Source organism: Ictalurus punctatus, chromosome 26 (assembly GCF_001660625.3).
Source record: "Ictalurus punctatus breed USDA103 chromosome 26, Coco_2.0, whole genome shotgun sequence".
In the NCBI taxonomy this organism is placed as follows: Eukaryota; Metazoa; Chordata; class Actinopteri; order Siluriformes; family Ictaluridae; genus Ictalurus; species Ictalurus punctatus.
The window spans coordinates 11,971,248-11,997,883 of record NC_030441.2 but is presented as its reverse complement, the minus strand read 5'-3'; the positions used below and the strand labels follow the sequence as shown (position 1 = coordinate 11,997,883).

The window sequence follows — 26,636 nt, the reverse complement described above, 5'->3', positions numbered from 1 at the left end:
ACATAAACTTAATTTTGTATTTATTATTGACAGCATATGATCTACACTGTAAAATATTTCCAGACTTTCACAAGATTTAAGCGTATTTAGCATTTTACTTTAATATCATGTTAAGGTGGACAGTCTGAAATTAGTGTGAAATAGTTTTTTCTAAATCAAACTGAATTGTGGGATAGAATGCAACTGATTGGATAATGGTTAAAAACAAAGGTGCCATTTTCAGACTAGTTGTCACTACTAGTAAGTAATTCAAAATAATGTTTTATCTTCCAACGAATATTATTTGAATCTTTTAACCTTAACTGACATTATTATTATTATAATGTTACGACACTAGTGCAGATTCTATTAGTCTGACAGTATGCTCTCTTTGAGCCTCAACAGCTCTCTATATCCACAGTTCTAAAGCATTGCCAACGCTACAGCTGCTGGGATTAAGGTAAGACGTAAATAAATATATGGCTATAGTTAAACCAAATATGGCTTTCTAATCAGTTATTTTAGGGAATATCAAGGGAGGTGTTATAGAGCTGGCTAGCTAGCAGGTTAGCATTTCATAAAGTAAAAATTCCTCACATCCCTCACAGTGAAAGCAGATGACTATGACATTAAAACCATTTCTAGTTAGGTTGTTTTCTTTTACAACATTTACAGTTGTTAATGCTGAATTATGCTTGTGTGATCAAGTGTTGTTCTCTGACATAGCTTGCAAATATTTCGTGAATGAATCAGTGTTTTGTATCTTTTGGGTGAACAAAATCAAAAGATTCGCGTCACTGGGATGAATTGTAAATACCACCACTACTTGCAAGCTATGCAACTAGCAGTCAGCTTTGAAGAAAGAGCAGAATATCGCAGGGTGATATTTTTAGCTCAGCTCACAGTTACACTGTGCCGTGTAACTGCAGTGGATCCAGCCACATGTGAATTGAAATGAGGATAAAAAAAAAAAATTCTGTTTGTCACCCTCCATTTTGAATCATTCCTATGAATTTACATTCGAAAACGAAACACATGGCGTGAGAAGATCATTCACCATTTACTGTAATGTTACTTCAAGTGTATTTCATATAGGCAAATTTTACTGTATCCCTCTGTGTAAACTACTTCATTTTTGCTTTGCTGTCTTCTATTTCTTTCTTTATTTTTTTTCACCCCAGCAGATTGCTATGTTTAACTGTAAATTCAGTCATTGTGACTAAGACTGCACAGTAACACTCCAAATTACAGATATCAGTGTACCATAAAGACAGCATTCTCAAAGTACATATGTATAGAGATCATAAAGGTTCAGGCCCATCTCTTAGGTTATAGAGGAATGTCTCTTCCTGTTTTCAAGAAGATGCCTTTAAGCTGCTCACAGATGTCTCTATCCTCAGCAAGCTTAGAGAGGCCATCCACAGCAAAGGCAGTTTTGCCAGGGACTCAGCTGCAATCCAGGGGTTGATGAAGTCCTGGCTAGTTCTGAACGAGAGGCTTTAAAGGCCACGTGTGTTCTTCAGCTCCTCAGGGTATACTTTAAAGAACCACATGATGCCAACATGATTGAAGCTGATGTAAGTTCTGCTTTGGAATCACTTATTCAGTCATTGGCATAAAGTTTTCTTTCAATGGATATTCAGTAAAGTTCTTACCAAGTATAGAGTATAAAGTCATAGGGCCAAAGGCTGTGTACTCTGCCCAATGTTGCATCTATAAAATTTTTCTGTGAAAAATTACTTTAAAGCCATCTACAAATGCCACAGCTACAAATGTCCAGAGGAGTTCCAAAAGATTGCCGAGCACACCTCGCCACTAGCAGTGGATTTATGTGGGAGGCAATTCTGGAAAGCCTCACCCTCCTGTTTCTTCAGATCACATTGTTTCCGCATGGCTGTGACTGAAGCCCCAAAAAGGGCTTTGGGCTCCACTGGAGCATCTAAGAAATCCATATTCTCTTTGTCCGACAGCCCAGAAAACCCCAACCACAGAGCCTGCTCAACCACCGCTCCCAGGCCCATACTGCAGATCTCTTCTCAGCGAGCCGGGTTTGGTGTCCCAGCATCCATTTGCCTCCCCATCTCCTCCATGAACTCTGCTTGATAAACAGTGAGGAGAGAGGTGGCATTTTAAGAACCCTCACCGCCAAGGCTGAAGATCTGTACATCTTCTGGAAAACTGAGGCTGTTAGATGCTCAGTATGCCCTGGCAGTGAAGCTGAGGCAGAAGAAAATGCTGCCCTGCAGTTAGGGTGGAGATGTTGAACCACTGACAGCTCAGCTGGAGGAGGATTTAACATCCCTAAGTCCTCCATATTATGGACGTCCAGCCTGGAGAACCCTTTAACAGAAACCTGTGTGAAAAGGGTTTATCCCAGCAATGTCTCATCTGTGAAACGCATGCAGGGATTGCAGGAATGAGCTGCTTGATGGCCAGGGTACATGACAGCAGCCTTTTGCCATCATAAAGATCTCTCTCCGCTCCCTGGCCCACCTGTTGCGATGGCCAATCAATATAGAGTTGTTTCGCTGCCCTCTGGCACATTTAAATAAGGCTGAGCTCCACCTGAACTAGGGAGGGGGACGCATCGCTCTATGTGCTGCCTGGTAAGAGATAATTGGTGAGAGGATTGCATAGACTTCCTCCTCCTCTCCCTCCTCCTCTAACAGATGAACGACAGCCTCATCATTGTCATCCTCCTCTATGCCTACAGGTGTTGTCCGAAGACGGGAGGCAGCTCAGGGGATCCATTAATTCGCCCCAATTGCATGATATAGGGGGCTGTTTAATCTCCTTCTCCATGGGCGATGGAGAAAGGCAGGGGTCTCCCTGATCAGTGGCCGTGACTCACACTCTTCTCTCCAACAACCCTGACAGAAAGAGAGAACAGTGAGGACAACACCGGAGGCTCACGAGTGCTGCCGGAGCACGTTTCACCACAGACATGAAATGCACAGGGGATGGGAATCCTTGCCCGAAATCAGACAGCCACATGCGCACGGAAGTGAGGCTTTTTTCACCTTCGATCCGCTGCCTGCAGAACTAGCGGTCGCCATAATGTAAGAGACAACCTAAACTCAACAAAACCTGCCGCTTAGGAAGAAACAGATAGCTTTAACAGCTGTGGGAGAGAATTCGCTGTAACATGTTAACCCTCTTAAAGTATCCCAAGCAAATAAATCATATTGCTTTACTCTATTTAACTGTAAATTTCCAATTACTGGTTGCATTACAATTACAGCTGAAAGACAATATAATACAATACATTACTCTACAAATGATGGCTAATAACTGTTATATCATTAACTGTGAAATCACTGTACACAACTGTCCTTTTACAGTAATTTATGTTAAATTTCTTATTGTAAACTACTGTGAAAGTAATGCAATTAGTAGCCAGTAATTTCCTGTGAAATCAGTGGAATTTTTTACAGTGTACATATTAATGCTTATGCTCTTATGACATATTTCCTCTGCATATTCCCATTGGTGGGTATGGTTGCTTAGTGGTTAGCATTGTCACAGCGCACCTCCGGGGTTGGGGGTTCAAATCCCGCCTTTGCCTTGTATGTGTGTTGAGTTTGCATATTCGCCCCGTGTTTGGGGATTTCCTCCAGATACTCCGGCTTACTCCCCCAGTTCAATGACATGCATTGTAGGCTGATCGGCATTCCCAAATTGTGTGATTGGCACCCTGTCCAGGGTGTCCCTCACCCCGAGTTCCCAGGGATAGGCTCTAGGTTCTCCTGCAAACCTGTGTAGGATAAGTGGTACAGAAAATGGATGGATATTTCCACTGGTTACTGAATTTTAGTAGCCCTATTGGAATTTGAACAACTCTTGCACGTGTCATTTCTTCCCTAATACATGGTTATTAATTTTTCATCTTAATAACATAGTACATGTTCGGTCAGGTTAGAATTCACCAGTATCTTAAGATAGCTGTCAAATTTAGCCCAATCTTCCACACTGTTTAGGTGCATTATTCAGTAAACATTCGTGAGTGCTTATTTCTGTGTTTTTCTTGCTCTTACAAATAATCCCAGTTTTCTATTACATTGAGGTCCAGTGACTTGTAAGGCAAGTCCAACCATGTCGTCAGAATTCCTTATCTTATGCAGTTTGTGTTTAGCTTGAGCACGAAGCACAAAGGGCAACCTCAGATTCTGGCTCATGGTGATTTTTTTTGTATAGGGAGCTTGCTGTACATTTTAAACAGCAAACGTATAGGATGCAAAATCATAGGTGTGAAACATAGACACTTTCATGAGTGATCTCAGATCATAGATCTGTAACAGCTACAGGAGCTAAAGGCTCCTTGGAAAATGTAAAAAATAAAAATAAAAAATTACTAATCACTGAGTGTGAAATCTAATTTTAAGTGTGGTCTTGATTTGGTTTTCTATGAATTATCACATCCTTTGCTGGGATACAATAAAGTTAAAGATTTAGCCACTGTGCAAGCTTCCAGCATGGCCTTTAGGCATGTCAAAAAACATGTTTGGAACAGTGTTACGGTAACTGGAAAAAGGAAATAATAAGGCCAAGGTAAACATGTTTGATTAGATGGATTTGTTTCTTATTGTAAGCTAACTAAGGTGCTGCATGTCCCTCTAAAAGGTATAATACATGCTCTGTGTCATCCATCATGCTTTCAACACTTGTTTTTTGGGCCAAAACATTAAATTTTCTTGACTTACAGTCCCTCACATAACCATCAGACATTACACCACTGGAGAATGCATACAGCAATCACGAATCATTTTGTCCAGTAAAATACACAGTATGCTGAACTACGAGAGAAAAAAGGAGGTAGGAATTGAAGCTGCCAAAGCTGTTACAATAAGAACAGAATGTCAGACTGCATTTAATAGAATCATATATGCATCTATTAAACACATTTTGGTCTTAAACAAACTAAAGTTATATTTGAAGCTATGACTAAAACGGAACATCTAAGAATAAAACTACATTAAAAAAGTTATTATTATTATTATTTTTTATACTTTAAATGATAGCCAAATACAATTAGCATGGAGTTAGTTTTCAGGGGAAAAGTGTTCCATCAAAGTGAAGTACAGAGTTTATCGATCACTTTTTCTGATTGTACTTCAGACTGCCAAGTTCAACATTTTTAACTAATGGGCCTTGACTGTAGCACTCTTGTCTACACCTTCACAGAAAACAATATTTTACCAACAATATGGATGATCAAAATGAATAATTATGGCAGTGCATGCAGCATGATCTGGAGGAATCTTGAAGCAGCAATCATTGTATAGAAACACGGTACTATGGTGGTCTATGTAAAAGTCTCATGAAGCCTCAAATAAATCAGCTAGACCTATTTTAGTAAAACACCGGTCTGCAAATTAAATGAATTACAAACATGTGGGGAAACATTACTTGACATTGTATTGAAAAATGACATTTTTTTCAAATCAGGATGCATTTTTCTACCTTTTAAGATGTACCCTTCTAAGCCATGAATTTTTGCTGGCATGGTTTGGGTACACTTGTCCCTCAGAGAAAAGTCACCGCAAATCAACAAAAAAAGTTACCCTGACTGATCACCTTCGTCCATGATGAAACAATTCTATCCTGTTTGGAGTGGTCTCTTCCAGGATGACATGCCCCAATCCACAGGGCATGAGGAAAATGGTGCAAGACATATGCTATGGCCTTCACGATCTGTATACATACTGTATATATACTGTGACAAAGTAAAGAAACAAAAAAAAGTCTTAGTAAAGAGTCATGCCGCCATGAACTGCCAGAACAGCTTCAATCCACCTTGGCACAGATTGTACAAGTCTCTAGAACTATACTGGAGGGCTGGACAATGTTCTTCCAGATATAGCATATATTACATTATATACACAGGCTCACCAAAACTGGACAGCTGAAAATAAGAAAAAGGCCAGACAACATTTTTAAAATATTCTACTGTCCAGTTTCTGTGTATCTGTGCCCACTGTAATAAATAATAATAATAAAACTTTATTTTATATAGCACCTTTAAAACATCATTAGATAAAATAAAATAAAAACAGAAGTACATAGAATAAAACAAAGTAAATAAGTATGCATCAAAAACAATTATTAATAAAATACAATAATTTAACAACAACAATAATAATAATAATAATAATAATAATAATAACAACAATAATAATAATAATAATAATAATAATTATTATTATTATTAAATTATTATTATCATTATTATTATTATTATTATTATTATTATTATTAAATAATTAAAATAAAAAAACTAATTCATCAAGTAAAAGCTTGAATACACTAAAAGACTGGGTTTCTTGGAGATCAGATAGTGAGTTCCATAGTTTGGGAACGTAAGAAGAAAATGCCCTATCACCCATAATACATAAACAAGTATGAGGGACAGTTAAAAGACCAGAATTGGATTAGCAAAAATCACATTGTAGGGTGTAATGGGTTAAAACCTCAGCCAAATACTGGGAAGCCAAACCTGAAGCCTCAGATTCCTGTTCTTGGCTGACAGTAGAAAAACCTGATGTGCTCTTCTGCTGTTGTAGCCTCAAGGTTCAACGTGTTGTGGGTTCTGACATGATTTTCTCCGTACCTCGGTTGTAAAGGGATTTGATTTATGTCACCAATTTATTTGATTTACTTTAGCCTTTCTGTGAGCTTGAACCAGTCTGTATATTCTCCTTTTATCAACAATATCTACATGCAGAACTGCTTCTTAATGAATGTTTTCTGTTTCCATTCTGAATAAAGTCTAGAGAATTTTCTGGATTACAAGCCCAGGAGATCAGCAGTTCCTGAAATACTCAAACCAGCCTGTCTGACACCAACAACCATACCACAGTCAAAGTCAGGGAGATCACATTTTTCAAGATGAACAATAGACTGAGACTTTAAAGAATTAAAAGCTTAATAATGCCACAATAATAAAAATGCTGAGTATAACGCATTCCCAAAATATTGAGAGTTAAATCAACATTGAAAGAGTTAATTCAACCTTGGTGAATCCATTGTGTAATACGTATCCTCAACATGTTTCTAGGCCTGCATCCAACTACAACTCCACACTGAAGTTTTCACATCTGAAGCCATTCAGGACCGACTGAAACAGCCCAGTGTGTGTGTGTGTGTGTGTGTGTGTGTGTGTGTGTGTGTGTGTGTGTGTGTGTGTGTACTTCTGACTGACAGGGCTATAAAGTAGCCTCAGCTTGGGTATTTATTAAACAACATTCCTGCCTCTCTACTGGTCCACAACTTCATTTTGCTCTTCTTATATTCATACACACACAATGCAATTCTGTGGCAACCTAGTTCAAGAGGGCACTAACAGCACGACACAAACCCAAATGCTAGCACAGTGTGGCCCTAGGATCATCATAGTAACGCTTGGCTAAGCCTCTGGGCTTTGAGAAGAGTGTAGAATTTGTTTATGACTGGATATTACGGCTATAAATGGTGGAGGGCTGAAGTGAGGGTGAGGAGAATAACTGTGCTTATGAATGTGTTAGCAATAGCACTTTTCCAGGTAGTGCTTCTCTGCCACTGTTTTCAGTCTTGTAGTGCATTATGCCAACAAAGGTGCGGAGAATGTAAATCAGTTTACACTTTTCCGCATGTTACAATCTGGAATTGAATTGGAGTTTGTTAGGAATTGTATCTCACTAATAAAACATGCATAAACGTAGCCCATTATCTGGCGGAAAATTCAACAAGGGTTTGCCAATTATAGAGTTAATTATGTCTGTTTTCCTGAGCTTTAAATGCAATAATGAATGAGCCAGTCATACTACTACGTCAAGATAAATTTACAGCTATAATTCTTTCCACAGACGCCTTAGTAAGAGAAGAGAAGAGAATAAAGAAATGGCGTGAGTGTATTTAGCTGCACCTGTTAGCGCAGACTGAACAAACTTTCTGAATAAACTGAAAAATCAACGTGTCAACCATTAGAGCAAGCTAAACCAGTCCTGAATCGTGAGCTTTATATTAAGGGCCCATTTATTGCAGTGAAATAAAACCGTGCACACACACACACACACACACACACACACACACACACACACACACACACAGCTTATTCAGATGAATACGCATCCTCTCCTGAGGAAAGCTTGTATTTATGTCTGTGTGCGTAGGAGTGTTTTTGAGTGTGTCTCAAATCCACTGGTGTGTGCATGGGGGGATGGGGTTGGGATTTTGCCATGAACAGGCCTGCAGCATAAAAATATTGATTCTTTTGATAAGAGTTCCTGAGTTCAGAAGCAAAAGTGGAAAACAAGACATAAAGAATGACAGACATCAGTATATTGCAACATGCAGGTTGTAGGCATCGCAGATTTACCACCTTTGCATCAGCAAGGCTAAAAATCGATATACTTAGAAACAGACAACAAAGCACTACCAACCTTTTTGAAACATAACTATAAAGTGATATGTCTGGTGGCCTGGGAAAACCCTGGGATAATTCAGGCTTTCCTGAAGAATTATTATATTTTTTAGCACTAAAATGCAGTAGCATTAAATATCAAATAAGCTGCATCCTGCTGGAAATAAAAGCATCTCCAAAACAACTCAATCCTAGACGTATATATATGGCTACATCTGTGCACTTGAATCTGCCACTGGAAATACTAAGAGCCTGGAGGAGTTTCCTTCTATTGATAACTCTGTGTGAGCTATATCCATTTTGCGCTTTCATCTCTGGCATAAAGGACTCTTAGGGCAGAGTTTGATGCCTCAGACGTGTAATGATTTGACACACAGAAGGGCATGCATACACACACTGTTGAGAAATATGGGCCTTAAATCAGGGCCAAATCTTGGGAGATGGACGAGAGCGGACTGGATAAAGATATACACATTCACACAACAACAGCAATAACAACAACAACAAAACGTCCCACACATTCAGTAGATAGCAGACAGAGAAGTTGTGGTCGATTAGCACAATCCACAATAGAATAGATGGCACTATCTCTAGAACATGTGACCCGCTTCTATAATTGTACCTCAGGGATGACAGCATTAAGGAGGTTTGATGAGTGTGTGTGTAGGATTTGACACACACCACTACATCAAAGCCTTGCCTATGGTATGCCCTGCTAAGTTTCTCTGTGTGTGCCAGAGTGAGTGTTATACACACCCTAGCTCAGTCGCTCTTAACACTGGGACCTGATCCTGAAAACCAGAGAACAGTACTAAGTACAACAAAACAGGCATTGTTAGCATATACCTTTTGATCTTCAGGCATTTTTGTGTCATTCCTAAATCTCACATGAGTTTTACTTAGAAAGTTGTGTCTTTGGGTATGTCTCAACTAGCACCCTCGTTCAGTAGTCAGGGCACTGATCAAAGAGTCTGTTCTCTCAGCCATTTTAAGGGCTGTCTCAACTGCAAAATCCTTACAACGCATTGGAATGTTTGGTTCCTTAAAAAAAAATCCCACAATTCACTGCAATAACTAGGGAACATCGATGCTCACTATATTCCCTTACTGGAAATGACGTGTTTTCTGAAGCCTCTCAGCTCGAAAAAATGGGGGACAAATTCTCAGCCAACTTCCGTCTACAAATGTAAGTGGCTTGTTATCGTTGTTGTAGCTCTCAAATGATTACTTACATTAGTGATTTATTTGATGTTCTATATACAGTTTATTTGAGTCTAATAACTTTTAAATGTCTAATGATTTTAAAAAAATCCAATAGCTAGTCTACGATCCTGCTTGAAGTGCCATGACAGAAATGTGTGTGACATATAAAACTTAAATATTTTTAAGTTTGACGTTTTTTGTGATGCTTTACAATGTGAGTACGTAGTTATGTCACTGAAAATTGAGTTATCAGTGTCCCACTATGTAGTGAGCCAGGATCCTTACCAGTGCCAGGATCCTTACCAGTACCAGTACTGATTCACAACCTTTTTGAGACACACTGCAATGTTAGTAATAAAATGCTCCTCCTTTCCTACTAACTGTACATTTTCTCTTTCCTCTAGTCATAAATATTAAAAAGCAGTTTTCAAAAATATTTATTAGCTGACACGTGTAGGTTCTAGAAATCAAATATTCAACTGTGAGGGTGTCTGTAAGTGTCAGAGTAGTGACATTACACTTAATGGTGTGACTCAGGAGTCTGTAAGTTTTAGAATTTACATTAGAATTTAGAAACTTAGTCCGGTAAACTATGTAGCTAATAGTGTGTTCAATGAAGGGGCATCCGTACAAGCAATTGTATTCCTTAACACTTCTTGCACAATTGCTGGTTTTTTCCCAGTCAAAAAAAAAAAAGAAAAGAAAAAAGACACTGCCATGTGTTTTTTCTTTTTTTGGCCAGAATGCACGTTTCAAAGTGGAATGTTCAAATTTTCACAAAAGTACAGAATCCTGTCAAGTACAATTTTTCTCCCTGAACAATCAGGTGGCAAGTTGGAGGGCAAACGAGAAAAACAAACACTGAGAACAAAGTTCTGGTCAAAACAATTTGTCTTGTTAGTGAGTGAACATAAGGTGATTTATGACATGTTGAATAAAAAATAATTCATTGCCAATATTCCAGTGTTGCAATACAACTAAAAAGAACAACTTGTTTTTTTGGGACATTCACTAGTACGTGATCTATGTATGTAGCTGCATACAGTCAAGTCACACAAGCAGCTCCTCTTCCTTTTCATTTTCTGCCTCAAGCCAAAGTCCCAGAGAAGACAAATGCCAGAGTTAAACTTTCAGTAATATTTATTGCTGATAACAACAAATCTAATCTAGATTGTAATCTAGACTAATAAATTAGCCGATACTAGCTATGACTGAGAAGAGGATTGTTATGATTACACTGTGGATTAATTGCTTGTAATCGTAGTGGCCTGTGTTTTCGATTCCAACCTGTCTTGAGATAAATGAACCGTATACAGCTGAGTATGAAGAACTAGAAGAGTTAGAGCATCGCTAAAATCAAATTATATTCACTCACTGGTTCTTTTCTCAAAAGCTCTTTTTCACTTAAGATTAATACACATTAGTCAACATATTACCTTATTAATTAGTATTTCAAAACAGTATGCCACTAATTATTACTTCATATACTGTACTATTATTTAAAGCATAATACTACATGTCTCAACTGATGTGTGAGGATCTGTGCCTTGGACGATGGTTGTGAGTTCAAACTCCAGTGGAACTGGTCTCCTAAATCCCAGAGGTTGATAAAACTCACCAGTTCCACTGTCATGTCCTACGCTTGCTGACTGACCCAGTGTTCTAGCTCTGTATTTCCTTTTTATGTGGGTGAGAAGAAACAGTATGATATGCAAAAGACTGTGTCTAGGCATGAGGCATGTTTGTACTGAACACCTACAATTCATTGTGTGACTCACCGAGTAGCTGGACTCCTCGAGTCAGACCATAGACATCGATGAGTGCCCAGAGCGGTTCAGTGGTGCGCACTCCGCTGAAGAATAGCATGGGACTGGAGCCATTGACGCGGTAGAAGACGCGGCCCTTCTTGTCCACCCAGAAGGCGACGAGGTTGCCCTCATTGGCTAGCTCCTCGGGCAGAGCCTTGGCCCAGAATCCATTCTGAGACACAAGGTCTGGGCACGCGTACTTGGGCAGGCTGTCTGGGTTGATGCGTGATGGGTCTTTGGAGGTGAAGCCCAGACGCAGAGCACCACTCCAACAACACTGCTTCTTCGTGATCTGTACAGCATTAAAATGTCCATAGTTAGGTTTTTTTTTTTGTGGAGGGACACAGTTAGAGAAATTCAAGAGGCGAAATTTCATATGGCAGGAAGCACCAAGTCTAAATAATACATTTTAATCGGGTAGTGAACAAAACGCTATTGGTTGAAGCCAGTGCTCTTTCATGGTCTGAAGGCAAAAGCTGTGTACCTCCAATATTCTATTACTTAACTTACGATATTTACTGTATCTTATGTGAATTTGTAAGTCTTTCTTAACTGGACAATCAACTAGTGGAACTGATCTATACTGTAGTGTCATATAGGAAATTTTATAGTATCATATTACTTTAGCATTGCTACATGATTTTATGTTTGAGATTTGAAATTATTACATAAAGCAGGCATGCGAAATCTTTCAGTGGACCGAACCAAGTACTTGAAAATGTACTGTAGCAGAGCCAATAAATCTGTCTATAGTTCAGCGACTTCAGTTGCATAAACATGACCCATCTTGTCTTCTGTACCAGATCCTCTGTTGCGGCTTACATGCTTTTATGTAAATTATTTAGCTGAAGGCAGTTCATCGGACTAGAGACTAACTACACAGAGGTCAGAAATGGCAATATATTCTTGATTTAAATTAATATTTCATTTAGCTCAATGACCACAACAGTTTTTAAAAAAACAAAAATGAGAAAAACAATTTTCGAAAGACTTTTGGACAGAAAACTCAGTGTTTACTCTCTGCTTTGAGTTCACTGGTCCTCATTAGATCAGTGTAGAGGTGTGCATTGGGACAATATCTTGTACAGTAAAAAAATAACTGCAGGAACGGGTGAGAGTCCATGTCACTAATCAAAAGTTGTAATATGAAAAACATATCCACTTTGAATTAACTTATTTATAGCCATAAATTTACCACTAACAGTTAATCATAAAAAGCTCACCATTCAATCATGTCAGTTACTTATCACTGTAAGTAAATATTTTAATGTACCTGGCCATAAAGTAAGTATCCTTAAAAATAAAGTATCCTTTCGTTTTGCACTGATGCAAATTGCTAACATGCTCATAATGACTCAAAAGAATAAGGGATCACTCAGCGTTATGGATATACGTGCCAGTCTGTCAATCACTGACTGCAGTTCGACACAAGCTACATTAGTGTTTTTGGATAAAGCATTCCTTTAAAGGGAATTCTAAAAGGGAGTTTGGGGGCCTTGTGTAAGGGAGAAGTATGATGTGTTTGGAGTAGAAGGGGTCTGTTTTATTTGACTTACAGTAACCGCTGCCTCTGCTGAGGGGATAAATACTACAAACATGTCAAGGACATGGTGACTTACACCACAGTGACCTGGGCTTTTGAAGAATCTCTGAATTTTAAACTGTAGCAGTGTGTCTGTTTCTGTGTGTGTGTGTGTGTGTGTGTGTGTTTTACTATGGTAGAGAATCAGTTGTGTGTGAGTGGGGTGGTGGTGGGGTTCATGTCTGTGTTCGAGCATTAACCGGTTGAGCCGGATTAAGTGTCAGACTAACGGTTTTGGCACAGGATCCATTGTTTACCTCTCTCTCTCTCTCTCTCTCTCTCTCTCTCTCTCTCTCTCTCTCTCTCTCTCTCTCTCTTTCTCTCTCTCTCCCTTTCTCTCAACTTGCTGGCACTTGAGATGGAAACTAGGCATGACAGGAGAGTAAAGCAAAACTAAAAAAATGTGATGGGATTTACCTGCAAAGCTCATTAAAGCCTCTGAGTGTGAATGTGTGTGTGAGAGCACATTACTGTATGTATATACTGTGTGCTGATGAGGATGATTCGCTGTGAGGTCCCACGTCTATGTAGGCGAGACAGTCATTGTGAAAAGACAACGCTCGCGAGAGAGTGATATCAGAACTGTGAAATCAGAACGAATTAATAGTGGTGAAAAATGTTTTCTGTTCATATAAATCGTCCACAGGCAGATAATAACTGGACAGCACCATCTTAAATTACTTTCATGTTCTATAAAACTAAAACCACTATTAAATCTGTCAATTTCCCCCCAATAGCTTCCTCTTATTAATCATTTCTGTTTATTTTGTAAAGTTTTCTCAAAATTACTGAATCGAGCACTATAGCAGAAACAATCTCTTTTTGAGCAAAAATGGCCTTTTATAGATTTGTCATTTTATTTACTGACTCCCATCTCATTAGCAATCTAACAAAAAGACATTTGTTTTTTTAAGTTAACAATGAAAACAGGATGTTTAAAGGTGAATAGACAGATAATTATGTGTCTCATCTGTTCAGACTCTGTGGCGCTAGTCAAAAGTGGTAAGATGTGACCACTATGAAGCAAAGCAAATACTTTGAACTGTTTAATTTATAGCCATAAAATAATATTTTTTTTTTACTGTTGTCACCATGTTAGTTACTTATCCAAACCATGGTGAGCAAGAAATTATATGTACCTTGACCTTCACAGATGTACAGTTGAGGTCATAAGTTTACATATGCGTTGCATAATCTGCAAAATGTTAATAATAAAAAAAAGGATCAAAAAACAACACAAAGCATTAAGAAGCAAATGTATGCAAACATTTGAATTGGTTCATTTGTAGGAAATTATTGTGTGTTGTGGACAATATGTAAACATCTGTTATGTGAAACAGCTTATTCAGGGCAGCAGTAAATAAAACACAAAATAAAATTTTTATGATCCCTCTTTAAAAAAAAAAAAAACATTAACAATTTGCAGATTCTGCAAGGTGTATGTAAACTTATGACCTAAACTGTAGAACAGCTCTGTGCTACACTATATGCTCATATCACATGAACCACAGAGGGTAAAGGCATGGTCATCATTTCATTGTTTTGGATTTGTTTTTATTTATCTACAATATTGTTTCTTCTTGCTGATATTCAAAAAAGGTGACTGATTTACTCAGGCCAACATAAAAATCATTAACTAAAAGTAATTTTTGCCTACAACATACAGCTAGAGATAAGGTATGGTATTGTAGATCCTATGTAGTCCACTGTACGCCCATTACAACAGAATATGGTCCACTGTCACCTCAGAGCTCGACTGAGACTATCAACTCATGAGCGTCTGTTGTAAGGCAAACTGGTGTTTTTGGTGTAACATCATTTGACATCATCTATTGTATCTCTATTCTCACCAAGTTTAATAGTGTTGGCACACTTTGTCTCATTTGTTGGTGTCATAACGAGTGCTTAGGGCTTAATTGAGCCCATAACTACTTCTAACTCCCGAGGTCTTACCTTGAGGCGGACCTGTTCGTACAGGGCGATGGGTCTGTTGCTGAAGGTGATAGCGTTGCAAAAGCTGGCCTGTCTTTTGACCGTCCTCTGGGCCCCGTCCATGACGATCTGTGAGCCCTTGGCACTGGGGTGGAAGAGCAGTGGGCTGACGGGAATACCCATGCATGGCTGTAAGGGCAAGCAGCGCTTCGGCTTCTGGTGGCATCGGTGAGTGGATGGAGGGAATGGGCCACCCAGAGAATCTGACAGAGAAAGAAAGAAAAAGTGAAAGATGAGAGATTGAGTTTGTGCGGCATTTAGAGATCAGATTTTGCATACACTTTCAGAAAAAAATGTGCATATTTGTTACCTGATATACAAATAATATAAATGTCCCTTCAAATGAGCTTGAAGGATTCACTACATTCACTTTACTGTATAACTAAAGACACATTAGATATATTCTACAGGGCACCGGGGTGATTTTTTCCCCCCTGAGCGTATATACAGTACATAGCATAAATTCTTTTAACACAGAAAGCATCAATGTGACAAATTGCTTTGGCAGCACTGTATAAAAAGCAGGGCACAAATAAGAACAAGAGAAAGGCAATAAGATAAAGAAAAAAAGGTCTTATATTTGTATTCTAATCTGTCTTTATTCTTGTATTCTAATCTGTAATCTATCATAGCGTCTCTATATGGAAGACATTCGTCATGCCAGGTTTACTAAACTCATAAAATTTCAATACAGCCGCCACAAAAAAAAGCTCTTCATATTCCGAAAAAACCCTTTCAACATTCATTTTTGTGAACATGCCTCAATTTGAGATGTGCTTGTCTATAAGACAAAGCTATTCATTTTCATCAGCCTTTGAAGTGAAAGAACAAAATGCACCAGTGGACCCTACAATGTATTGCTTTTTTTGTTTCTCACACCCTGTTCTCGTATAATCCAGAGCTCCCATTATTGTTCTTTCCTTTCAATTTATCACAGTGTCATGTTGACATTATCACTGTGCTCCAGTGGGTTTCTGCAGGCTCTCCTATTATGAACTCTGAACTGTTAAATGTTCGGTTGCTGTGGTAGTACTTCCTGGTCAACAGTGATAAGGTGACACTGCCCCCAGACAACAGATTGCCGGGTCAATAAACATGGATCCTCTTTTGTCTCTGATTGGCAACATGTAGCATAGGTGTTCTGTTAAAACATTACAGACACTTCCATTTGTCTGCATGTTCGTGTCTGTTGTGCTGTACATGTGCGATAAGTGGGTGCTGATTCGACTATTTGAGCCCACATAAAACAGTGTGTGTATGGCTGTCTGACACGGTGCATGAAGTATGTGAGCAAAAAGGAGTGTTTGGGTGTGGATATGCGTGTCTTTTTTGAGGATGATCGCTGCGGTCAGAACAGGATGAAATGAATGCATAGCAAGCATGAGAACTGCAGCTGTCAGGGAGAAAATAGAGGTTAAGTGGGAGCTCATGTTCCTTAGCAACTCTGCACCGACTACAACAAACCCTATTCAGCTTAGCTGAGACTGAGCATGCTGATTTTCTTATGAATGTTAGTATTTATGACTTGAAGGGGAAAAATGGCTTCTATTCAAAAAGGCAAGTCTGCCTAATGAAGTGGAGGCCAAATCCATGAAATGGATTTTGATCTCAATATTACTACCAATGAAATACATCAGTAAAACAGTACATGTATAGTAAAAAGTGGCATTGATAACATTGTTGATTCATTATATTAACCGCAAATTAAATTATTTTTTCTGATTTTTTTTTTCATGTAATACCTTAAAAGGGTTTACAAGAGGAAAAGCTAGAGATTCTGTTGCAAGGAGAGGGGGAAAAGAGTGTTTATGCTTTTATTAAGCTTAAAAACAGTCAGGTATTATCTGTGTTTCAAACAACAACAAACGACACACAAGTTATTGTTATCCTAGCATAGGTATAGCTTATACACCTTATAACCATGTAGCATATTAATGATCAAGCTTAATATTTGCTGACACACTCCCTACAACAAGTGCTCAAAATAATCAGACATAATCATTACAGGCACTATCCAGCAACAATACATAACTGACAAATGTCTGGATCCTTATCCCTCCTCCAGAGCTCTTATCCCTTATAATCTTATCCCATCTAAAAAGTTCTGTATCCAGGTCATCTTTCTTGCCTTGTGCATAATCGACAAGTGTGCCAATACTTAAGTTAAACTGCAATGCAATCATAAAGTAGATCCCACATTTGGATAATGTTGAGCAAGGCTGCCTGCTGATGATTATAAAAGAGGTGGGAATCGATCTAAAGCTCTCCACCTGCTTGACCTTTTCTCCTTTCAGCTGTGAACTTTCTGCTCTCTGGTCCCCACCACAGCAGGTCTTTAGATGTTATGATGTTCGATTCCGGAAAGTCAAGGTGGTGTGTGCATACACACAGGCATTTACTCCATGCTGAACTGGTGGAGTCTAGTAGTTTTGTAATTGAGCTGAATCTTGATTCGAGAGGAGAATGGTGGCTAAAATGGTGGAAATGTATTGACGATGTCTTCCACCCCCTCCATAGCTTACAATCATCAATCAATACTCATTAAGAGCACCTTCAGCCACATGGTGCTCAGGCCATGGTGTAACAAACCATGATGCCATTTGTGCTATGTGCTTTCACACCGTAAAACCACATTTTATAAAAATGTGTAAAATATCTGTTTTAGTTAATAATCAACATACATCATGTTATAGACACCCATTCAAATCCAATATCTATAAAATAATAAGTGGGTATGATTTTGTATAACATTTTAAAAAAGAATTATTCCAGATATCAATTTCTGAGTATGAATTGAGTCATCTCTAGTCTGTACCCTACTGCCTGACCAACTGTACTGCAGTTCCCGCCTACTGTATTTTATCAGTATTTTTTTTACTGAAAGTCATAGTTCGATTTCTAGAAGTTTGATAATGTACAGTGCTGTGAAAAAGTTGATTCCTGATTTCTTTGTTTTTCTGTATATCTCATACTAAATTGTTTCAGAAATTAAAACAAACCCTAAGATAAAACAAAGGCAACCTGAATAAAGACAAAACACAGTTTTTAAATGATAATGTTTTTATTGAAGCAAAAAAGTTATCCAATACCAACTGGGCCTGTGTGAAAATGTATTTGCTCCTGTAGTTACTAATTCTCAAAATCTATGAAACTGCTTTCATAATGGGATTCAGCTGGTCTAGATGCAACCAGGTATGATTACTGCAAACCCTGTTCAATCAAATCAACACTTAGATAGAACTTTTTCAACAGCATGAAGTTGGTTAAAAGGTCTTACTCATTAATACACTATGGCAAAATTGAAAGAAATTCCAGAAATGATGAGGAAGAAGGTGATTGAAATACATCAGTCTGGGAAGGGTTACAAAGCTATTTCAAAGGCTCTGGGACTCCAAAGAACCACAATGAGAGCCATTATCTCCAAATGAAAAATTCCTCCAAGAGCACAGAAACTACTTATCCAGGAAGTCCCAAAAGAGCCAAGGACAACATCAAAGGATCTACAGGCCTCTCTTGCATCAATAAAGGTCAATGTTCATGACTCCACTATCAGAAAGACACTGGGAAAAAATGGCATCCATGGAAGAGTGGTGAGGTGAAAACCACTGCTAACTCAGAAGAATATTAAGACTCATTTGAAATTTTACAAAACTCACCTTGATGATCCTCAAACCTTTTGGGAGAATGTTCTGTGGATTGATTGAACCAAACACAGCATTCCACAAAAAGAACATCACACCTATGCACAAGCATGGTGGTGGTAGTGTGATGGTGTGGGGATGCTTTGCTACTTTTAAGTTGAAACTCAAGTGCAACTGGATTATGCAGCAATCAGTGATCCACAGCACAGGAGTAAGGTCTAGTCCTAGAATTAAGTGAAAGTCTGATCTCCAGTTATCAGAAGCATTTCGTTGCAGTTATTAGTGCTAAAGGTGACACAACCAGATTTTAAATTTAAGGGGGCAATTAGTTTTTCACATCTATCTATTACACTAAAATGGAGCATACTAAATGTGTCACTGTGTGTGTGTGTTCATAACATAAAGTTCATACATAAAGCATTTATGACCTAGATTTAAATGGTGGTGCAGAGTAAAATGATACACACATCACAGATTCATAAGTGTGAACACACTGCACAGCAGATTCCCACGAGTGCAAAATATAGAGTATGCACCCCTTACAGCAGATATCACATAGCTTATCATTGCTTCCAGTCATAAAGTATGCTATTGAGTGTTACGATGTCATTGTGGACACAAACACACACACACACACACACACACACACACACACACACACACACACACACACACACACACACACACACTCGCTGCTTTCCTGGAGATGTATCATGGTGCTGCTATTTCTATGGCAACCCATTATTTCACCAAATAACTTGCAAGCAGCAGAAAGCTCTTACATAAGGATGCAAGATGAGCCTGTGGTACATTGCGATCATACACTCCAACAGACGCACATTTCTCTCTCTCTCTCTCTCTCTCTCTCTCTCTCTCTCTCTCTCTCTCTCTCATTTGCTACCAAGACTGTGGGTGAGATTGAATAATTTTTCCTGAATTGGGAAGAATGAACAAAATACAATTACATTTTGTTTAAGATTCCCTGTTGCAGTTCTAAATGAATTTAATAAACTTCTCTAGAGATCTTGCTATCTGGTCAGTGCCAATCCACAATCATGGGAAACATGGACTCAACTAATCAAATAAACTTGGGCAATTAGTGCATAATTACTGGGTAATTAGCTTCCTAACAGCAAGTGCCAACATGCAAGCTACTCATTAACTACGGCTGAACATGACTGGAGCTAGAAGATGAAGCATAAGCTCTTAACAACAACAAATTCTGAGTGGAAGTAGCCGATTAGGTGTTAACATTTCTTAAGTGTTTTAAGTGTTCATTAATTTTGTCTTAAAAAAAAAAATCAAGACTCCTGTTTTGCATATTAACAGACCCATATCATGTATCATAGAAATGTCTTCATGTATTATGATATGATGTCTTTTTATATTGCCCAGTCCTAAATACAGAACATACCTGCATAAAAAAAAGATTAAAATCACAATCTTGATTCACTTCTCAAAGCAATTAGAATAAAGGAAAAGCAACCATTACATAAAAAAGCACCACGATTCCTCCTTACTCCCTGAGACCAATGACCACAGACATTGTAGCTCAAGTGTGCTATAAGTCTACAAAAGGAAAAAAGGGAGAAACAACGTCCAAAAGTGAAGCTATGAGTGAATTTTAAAACAATCCAAATGCATGCTTCTAGCGAAGAGCAACAAATTTGTCCAGTCTGGCTAAATATAAATATTTTAATATTATGTACTGAATAATAAATTCCCAATTACTAAACAATGACTACATGAAATAAATATATGTGGTGAGTGAGTCATGGCTACACTCGCTGTCTCACTCTTAACTCACCAATGGTGCATTGCTTCTACTTCAGATATTAAAATTAAATGGTAATAAACTACATGCGAAAAGTTATGAAATAAGCTGTGTACTTATGTCTACTAATTATGATCGCAATTCTAAAATTTGTTATTCTTATTTATTGTAGAATCACGTAGCCGTAATACAGACTTGGTGTTAGACGATGTCATGGAAATGTAGATAACATGGAAGGTCACTGAAAGTGAAACACGATCATTTTCTTCTTAAAGGTCACACGCATCTTGCTATGTGTAAGCACACAAAGCCATGCATGCACTGTCACACAAACATACAAAAATCTGCTTTCATCGCTGTAAAATAGTTTCCAAAACAGAAGGGAAAGCTTAAGCTCAGAACAAGGGGGTCTGTTGGATTTGCAGAAACATTTAAACTGAATTTACAAGCCAAATGTGTAAAACGTGCAGCGAAGGAGAACAGAATTTAAAGCCCGCATTCCAAACAAAATAAAATGCTTTGTTGCCGTGTTCTCATGTAAAACTGGGATCAAGCATCTGTAGTGTTATCTCAAGTACTGCACCTTTCAGGAAAAACAGATGTGTACAATAAAAGATCTAACGGTAAACTGCCGCATAACAGGTGATATGCAAATAACTCCTCCTAATAGTTCTGTCAGTTGGCAATGCAAATATTTATATGATGCATCCAACTGACTTCCTGATATCTTGTGTGTGTATGCCTTTTGGCATGAGTCATAACATGCATTTTTTAAAACACTGATAGTCAAGAAAGGCCCAGGAGTCAGTTTATTTCTCTGCTCTGTTTAATTGTTTTTGAGGTATTAAAAAGCAGCATAAAAACAGAGTCTGCACTGCTGCTAACTGAACAATTACTAAATGGGCCATATGGAATTTTATTAAATCATGGCCAACATAATCACGTTATCTGGCATGGACACGCTACAAAAGAGAGTCAACAGTAACAGCTTTCTCAAGTTAAGGAAGGTAAGAAAGCACAATGGGTTAAAGCAACACATATATATTCAAAGTGATATGAGGTAACCTCGTGTCTGATTATTGGTTCCCATGGTAAATGTCATGGTATCTGTCATTATTAGAGGCAAAGCTCTAGCACAGACCCCCTTCTGAATACAGCCTTATTGAGATGTAACAGCAATTGACTCAATGTCTCAATGAATCAGTGTCAGGCTGTGTAGTGACCAGGAAATAAAGCGGGACAACAGTACTAGAAGTAGCTGTAAACATAATACAATAACTTGTGACTATTTACAGGCAATTATTATGTGAGTGATAACACGTTTTCCTTGTGATAGACTTTAACATAAACTAAAAACAGAAAAGCAAATCAGAAAATGCCAAAGCAAAACTTTTTGTTTAGTGTACTGTAGCCAACAATGTAGCTAAAAACACAGCATCACACCAGAGAACACAAAACCAAAACATTAACATAAACCAAGAGGTCCTTATTGAACATCACATGCTTGTCGCTGATTGGACACAAAAGGCAAAGGTAAAAATTCTTTCTTTTGAATAAACTGACTTCCATTACGCAAGTTTTCAGCATTTGTATGCTCATAATAATGCTGTGAAATCACATCTAAAATAACATCAGAGGAATGCCCTTGACAACAATAAGCACAAATAAAAGCATCATTAGATTCATTTATGTTCATATTTCCTTTTACTGTAAACATCCTCCAGCTGCATTCTCTCACACCGACGCACACTCTAGCATGTGATGCTACACTTTCCATTTTGAGTTCATGTTCATGTCTTCTTGGTTTGCTGTTGTTTAATTTGTTCATGTGATCTGAATTACAGGCCACTTTAGTTGCTATACATTTATATACTTTTACAGATATATATAGATTTTTGCACATACCCCTGCATATTACATACCTTTTCAGTTCTTTGTAATAAATTCGTGAAAAATGATTCAGTCACTGTTACATGTCAGTCTATACCGAATTTTATAAAGTTTTTTTTGTGATTGTTGTGTCCAAGGATGCTTGATTTTGCTGTGGCTTTAAAAAAAATTGCAATGAAACTTGGAGAGTTTTTTTGTCTCCCCCCCCCCCCCCCCCCCCCAAATTGGGGAAATCTCAATTGCGTGAAATAGTTTTGCACGGTCTTTCGCAGTGATGTTTGTTAGTAAATGCGACCTTCTAGCTGTACTCATAGTCAACACATGTGAATCGAAGAGGGCTTTGGCTGAATGCACATTGTGATGATGTCAAGCGACGCGTCTTGGCCCAAATCAGCAGAAGATCTGTGGTAATTTTGAGAAAATTGTAAGCTGTTCCGAATATTGCAGTGTTTGCAGTTTTTGCGTTAATTTCTGCAATCGCAAAATTGGCAAATCCTGGAGGGACTCATATGAGCTAAGATTGTGATGTCACAACACAAACTCTACAGCTTGAAAAAATCATGTTTGATATGAAATTATTAGAAGATGACAACATGGTGAGCTTTAGTTGCAGGATCTGTGTGCTAAGATATCAAGCTAACTAACTTAGTAATTATTAAGAAAAACAACAATAAAACAAAACAGTGGCATATGCTGTATTTTAACAGGTTCAGAGAATGTAACAGAGTAAACTGAGACAGCTACTGCAGTCCAACTTGCCAAATTTCAGCTAGTTTATATTGTTAGTCACCTATCTAATTTGAGGGAGGATATGGGGATATTGGAAATTACGTTTAAAGGTGTAAAGATGTTCTTAGGAATTTTCTGTAATTTTCTTAAAGTCTTCTGAAACAAATCAAATCTTACATGTACATAAAAAAAACCCAATGTGCTTTCTGACAGTAAACACGCCCCTAACGTTAAAGCTTGCATTTGTTTTTATGCCGACAGGTGCCAGCTTGGCTTGGGCAAAAAAACCCAGACAACCAGAATCAAATAAATGTAAATAGTACACCTGTCCCCAAATAAACTGTAAACGACAAGGTCCTGAGGTCGTTTACCCTATAAACAGGATCTGATTTTCCATAATCAGTCTTAATAAGAATAACTGTTTCATAAAAGCCCTTCTAGAGAAATAATTGTTGGGATCAGATCAGATGTTGTTTACCATTTATTGAGTTCTTGAAAGAATGTCTAAAACAGGATTTCAACACAAAGAGCTGTTCCTATGTCAGTTTTACAAAAGATCACCCTGGGTAAAATGCCACCAAATACCCCAATGGTGGAAAAGTGGAGCTTGATGTATTGTGTGTTTATTCAGTAAACACTGTAAATGGAGCTTTGTGTACATGGGTCTGGATGCGAGCAACAAATACGACCATTTGGCCAGCCACATATTTATCAAATGTGGACAAGAGACAGGAGTGCATAAATAATTTAGATGTCCTTGCCATATAAAAATGACCAAGGTATACAAAATGAGCTGTCAGGATCTCAACTGCACTGCATCACCCTGGCAACTTAAACCCCGTCAGCAAAGACTACCCAAGATGAATTACAGGAAGCTGTTCACTTCTCAAATCTGAGTGGTATGAGAGTGTTGATTGATTCATTTTATATAACAGTAGATCTGATAGTACATACACAGGGACTTGTTTGAGGGACACTTTTATTTATATATGTAAATAAAAATGTGTTTAATGTTATGATTTATCTGAGAGAAGATTCTGGAATGAGTCTTCATTGTCAGTGTGTTGTAACAGTCAGCGGTAAAGTTGTAGCTTTAAGCTTTCCAACATGGGAAAATCTTCAAGACTTTGTGGTTTCAAGTAAAGTCAAGTCAAGTGGGTTTTTATTGTCAATCCTATATATATAGTTTGTATACATTGGAACAAAATGATGTTTCTTCAGGACAATGGTGCAACACTGAACAGTATGCAAGACTACATAAAGCAAGAATACACAACAGTGTGAGACGAGTGCAAAACAATAAATACACAGAATAAAACAATAAATACACAGGACAGTAAATACACAGGACAATAGATACACAGAACATGGACTGTAAACTGTAAGTTATTGTGTAATGTAGCAGCACAAGTATAGCAGCAGTACTGGCAGGAAAATCGAGTTCCATAGTATAAAGTGACTGATGCAGCTATGTAAAGTGCAGTGTGCAGTAGTACTACTGTAGAGAATAGTAGTTACTCTGTAACTTCAAGAAAGAGAGAAAAATAGGCTGCAGGGAACTGTTTATAGCTGTTACAATGTACCAGAAATGAAATTGTTTAGTGGACATTCCACAAAATTACACATAACTGTAAATGGATAAAAAGTATGACGTTTCGATCTATTAATTAATAAATAAATGTTAGCTTTGGCAACCTTTTCCAGCATAAGAAGAATTAAACACTTCAGGGTGTGCTGTTATTGCAAAATCCCACTCATCAGTGATTATTTTTTCATTGATATGTTCATTGATTACTGATAAACCAATATTATATCATTAATCCTGTACATAAAGCACCCAGGTTTTCAAACATATTATTGTTAGAAACACTGATCATACTGTTAGTTCCCCAAGAGCACAAAATCTGCAGTGAACTATACTGCTGCAGTTTAACATTCTTGTAGACGCCAGAGTCATGCCATGCCTTCTACTGTAGATGATCTGTTGTCGATGTGTCCTGTTGTCATATACACATTTGTGCTGCTAGACAAAGGCTTAAGTGAGTCATCATAATGAAACTGAGGAAGGAGAGAGAAAGCAGGCTTGGTTACCAAGCACCGGTGCCACCTGATCCACACACATATGTTCCTGTCACGCCACACTAACAGACCCTGTGTTGTCACAGTAGGGGCCCAAGCACTGCTATTGGATGCGTCTGTGCTAGAGAAATTACATCTGCTAACAACTATGAACTATGACACTATAGCCCACCATCCTTGTGCTTTCAAATAAATCTTAGTATTATTTAGGATTTGTCACTAAAACAAGAGTTGATTCAATAAATATATTGTGTATCCATTAAGTCGGAGTTTCTCAGGCTTTTTGCATAAATGGACGGTAATGGACCCATGCCGATCATTCAACTACTCAAATATTAGGCTCATTATTTACAATAATATAATAAATTACTGTACGTTCAATCAGATTTTGGCTATTTATTGTAGCCATAGAGCATTGAGATTTCCAACAACAGAACCTAGGTACCACTTGACATGAATATTCTGCCTTCTTTTTTTGACATATTGAAGTTTGGAATAAACTCATTTGGTTCAAATAACCAGTCTAATAACTTTAAATGCTTAAAAAATTTAACTTTGATAAGGGAAGGATTTGATCACAGACCCCCTGGGTATCCTTCACGGAGGTTGTGCTTGGACCCCACTTTGAGAAGCATTGCTTTCAATAACTAAAATTTGAGTCCTACAAATACTGTAATCAGAAATTCATGGTTGTGTAAACTTGAATTGACATTAGCTTCTTTATGAGAATGTAAACAGCACGTTGACAGATTTAGGAAAAGGAGTAGGAGTGTTTCCACAGTGCTATTGTTTTGCTGATTCAAAAATGATCTGGTGTATACTGAATATACATCTAGCACAGCACTTGCAACAGGTGACAAAAACTCTTTAAATCTGTACTTTGCACACCTGAATGTTACTCAAAAAGCTGATTAACACAGAATTCTAAAATCACCTTCACTGTCCTCTCATTTATCTGCCTACACTTACAGTTGAATTATCCACAAGGCTACTTTTCACTTCACAGCACTAGACAAAGACGTCTCAGGTGAATGCTCAAGATTGTGATTATTATTTAGTCATTCTGGTAAATTCTGCTTCATTCATGGTTTAAAAAAAAGCAAAGTAGCAGTAGTTATACTAGTACTTAACCTACTGTACTGTGCTAAAAACAATGTAGACAAAATGTTATTTTAAGTTCTGTGAGTGAGATTAAGGCATGTGCTGAGCTGTTGATTTTTAAAAAAATTATTTTGAATCTGTGTAGAAGATGGCACCTACTTTCAATATAGTCCTAACCTTCAAATTAACAAAGAATGAGAGATAAAAGTATCGAATCATGAAAATATGTTGACTAGGGTTGTTACGGTGTCAACGTTTAACAATGAGTCACAGTGTATGATTGGACACTTGCCTCACTGTTGATTTTTTTAAAATACTGATTAAAATGCATTTCAATCTATTTTTACCCAATCAAATTCCTTACACCAGTTGTTCTCATTTCGTCCCTTTTGAGTTTGGCTGTGAATCCCCAAAGACCCCGTCTCTAAAATCCCTTAAATCATACTTCAGAATCCTCTTT

The 26,636-nt window shown here is 37.8% G+C and overlaps 1 protein-coding gene across 2 annotated transcripts in view; it reads right to left on the bottom strand.

The window, feature by feature from the left end:
• neurl1aa (neuralized E3 ubiquitin protein ligase 1Aa) overlaps positions 1 to 26,636 on the bottom strand; it is a 108,178-nt gene that overhangs the window by 32,335 nt on the left and 49,207 nt on the right. For both annotated transcript variants that reach the window (XM_047151386.2, XM_017457888.3), the window contains exons 2-3: positions 14,924 to 15,165; positions 11,359 to 11,680 (exon numbers count right to left, since the gene is read on the bottom strand). In XM_047151386.2, coding sequence (XP_047007342.1) covers positions 11,359 to 11,680; positions 14,924 to 15,165 — 564 coding nt within the window. The remainder of the gene's footprint in view (positions 1 to 11,358; positions 11,681 to 14,923; positions 15,166 to 26,636) is intronic.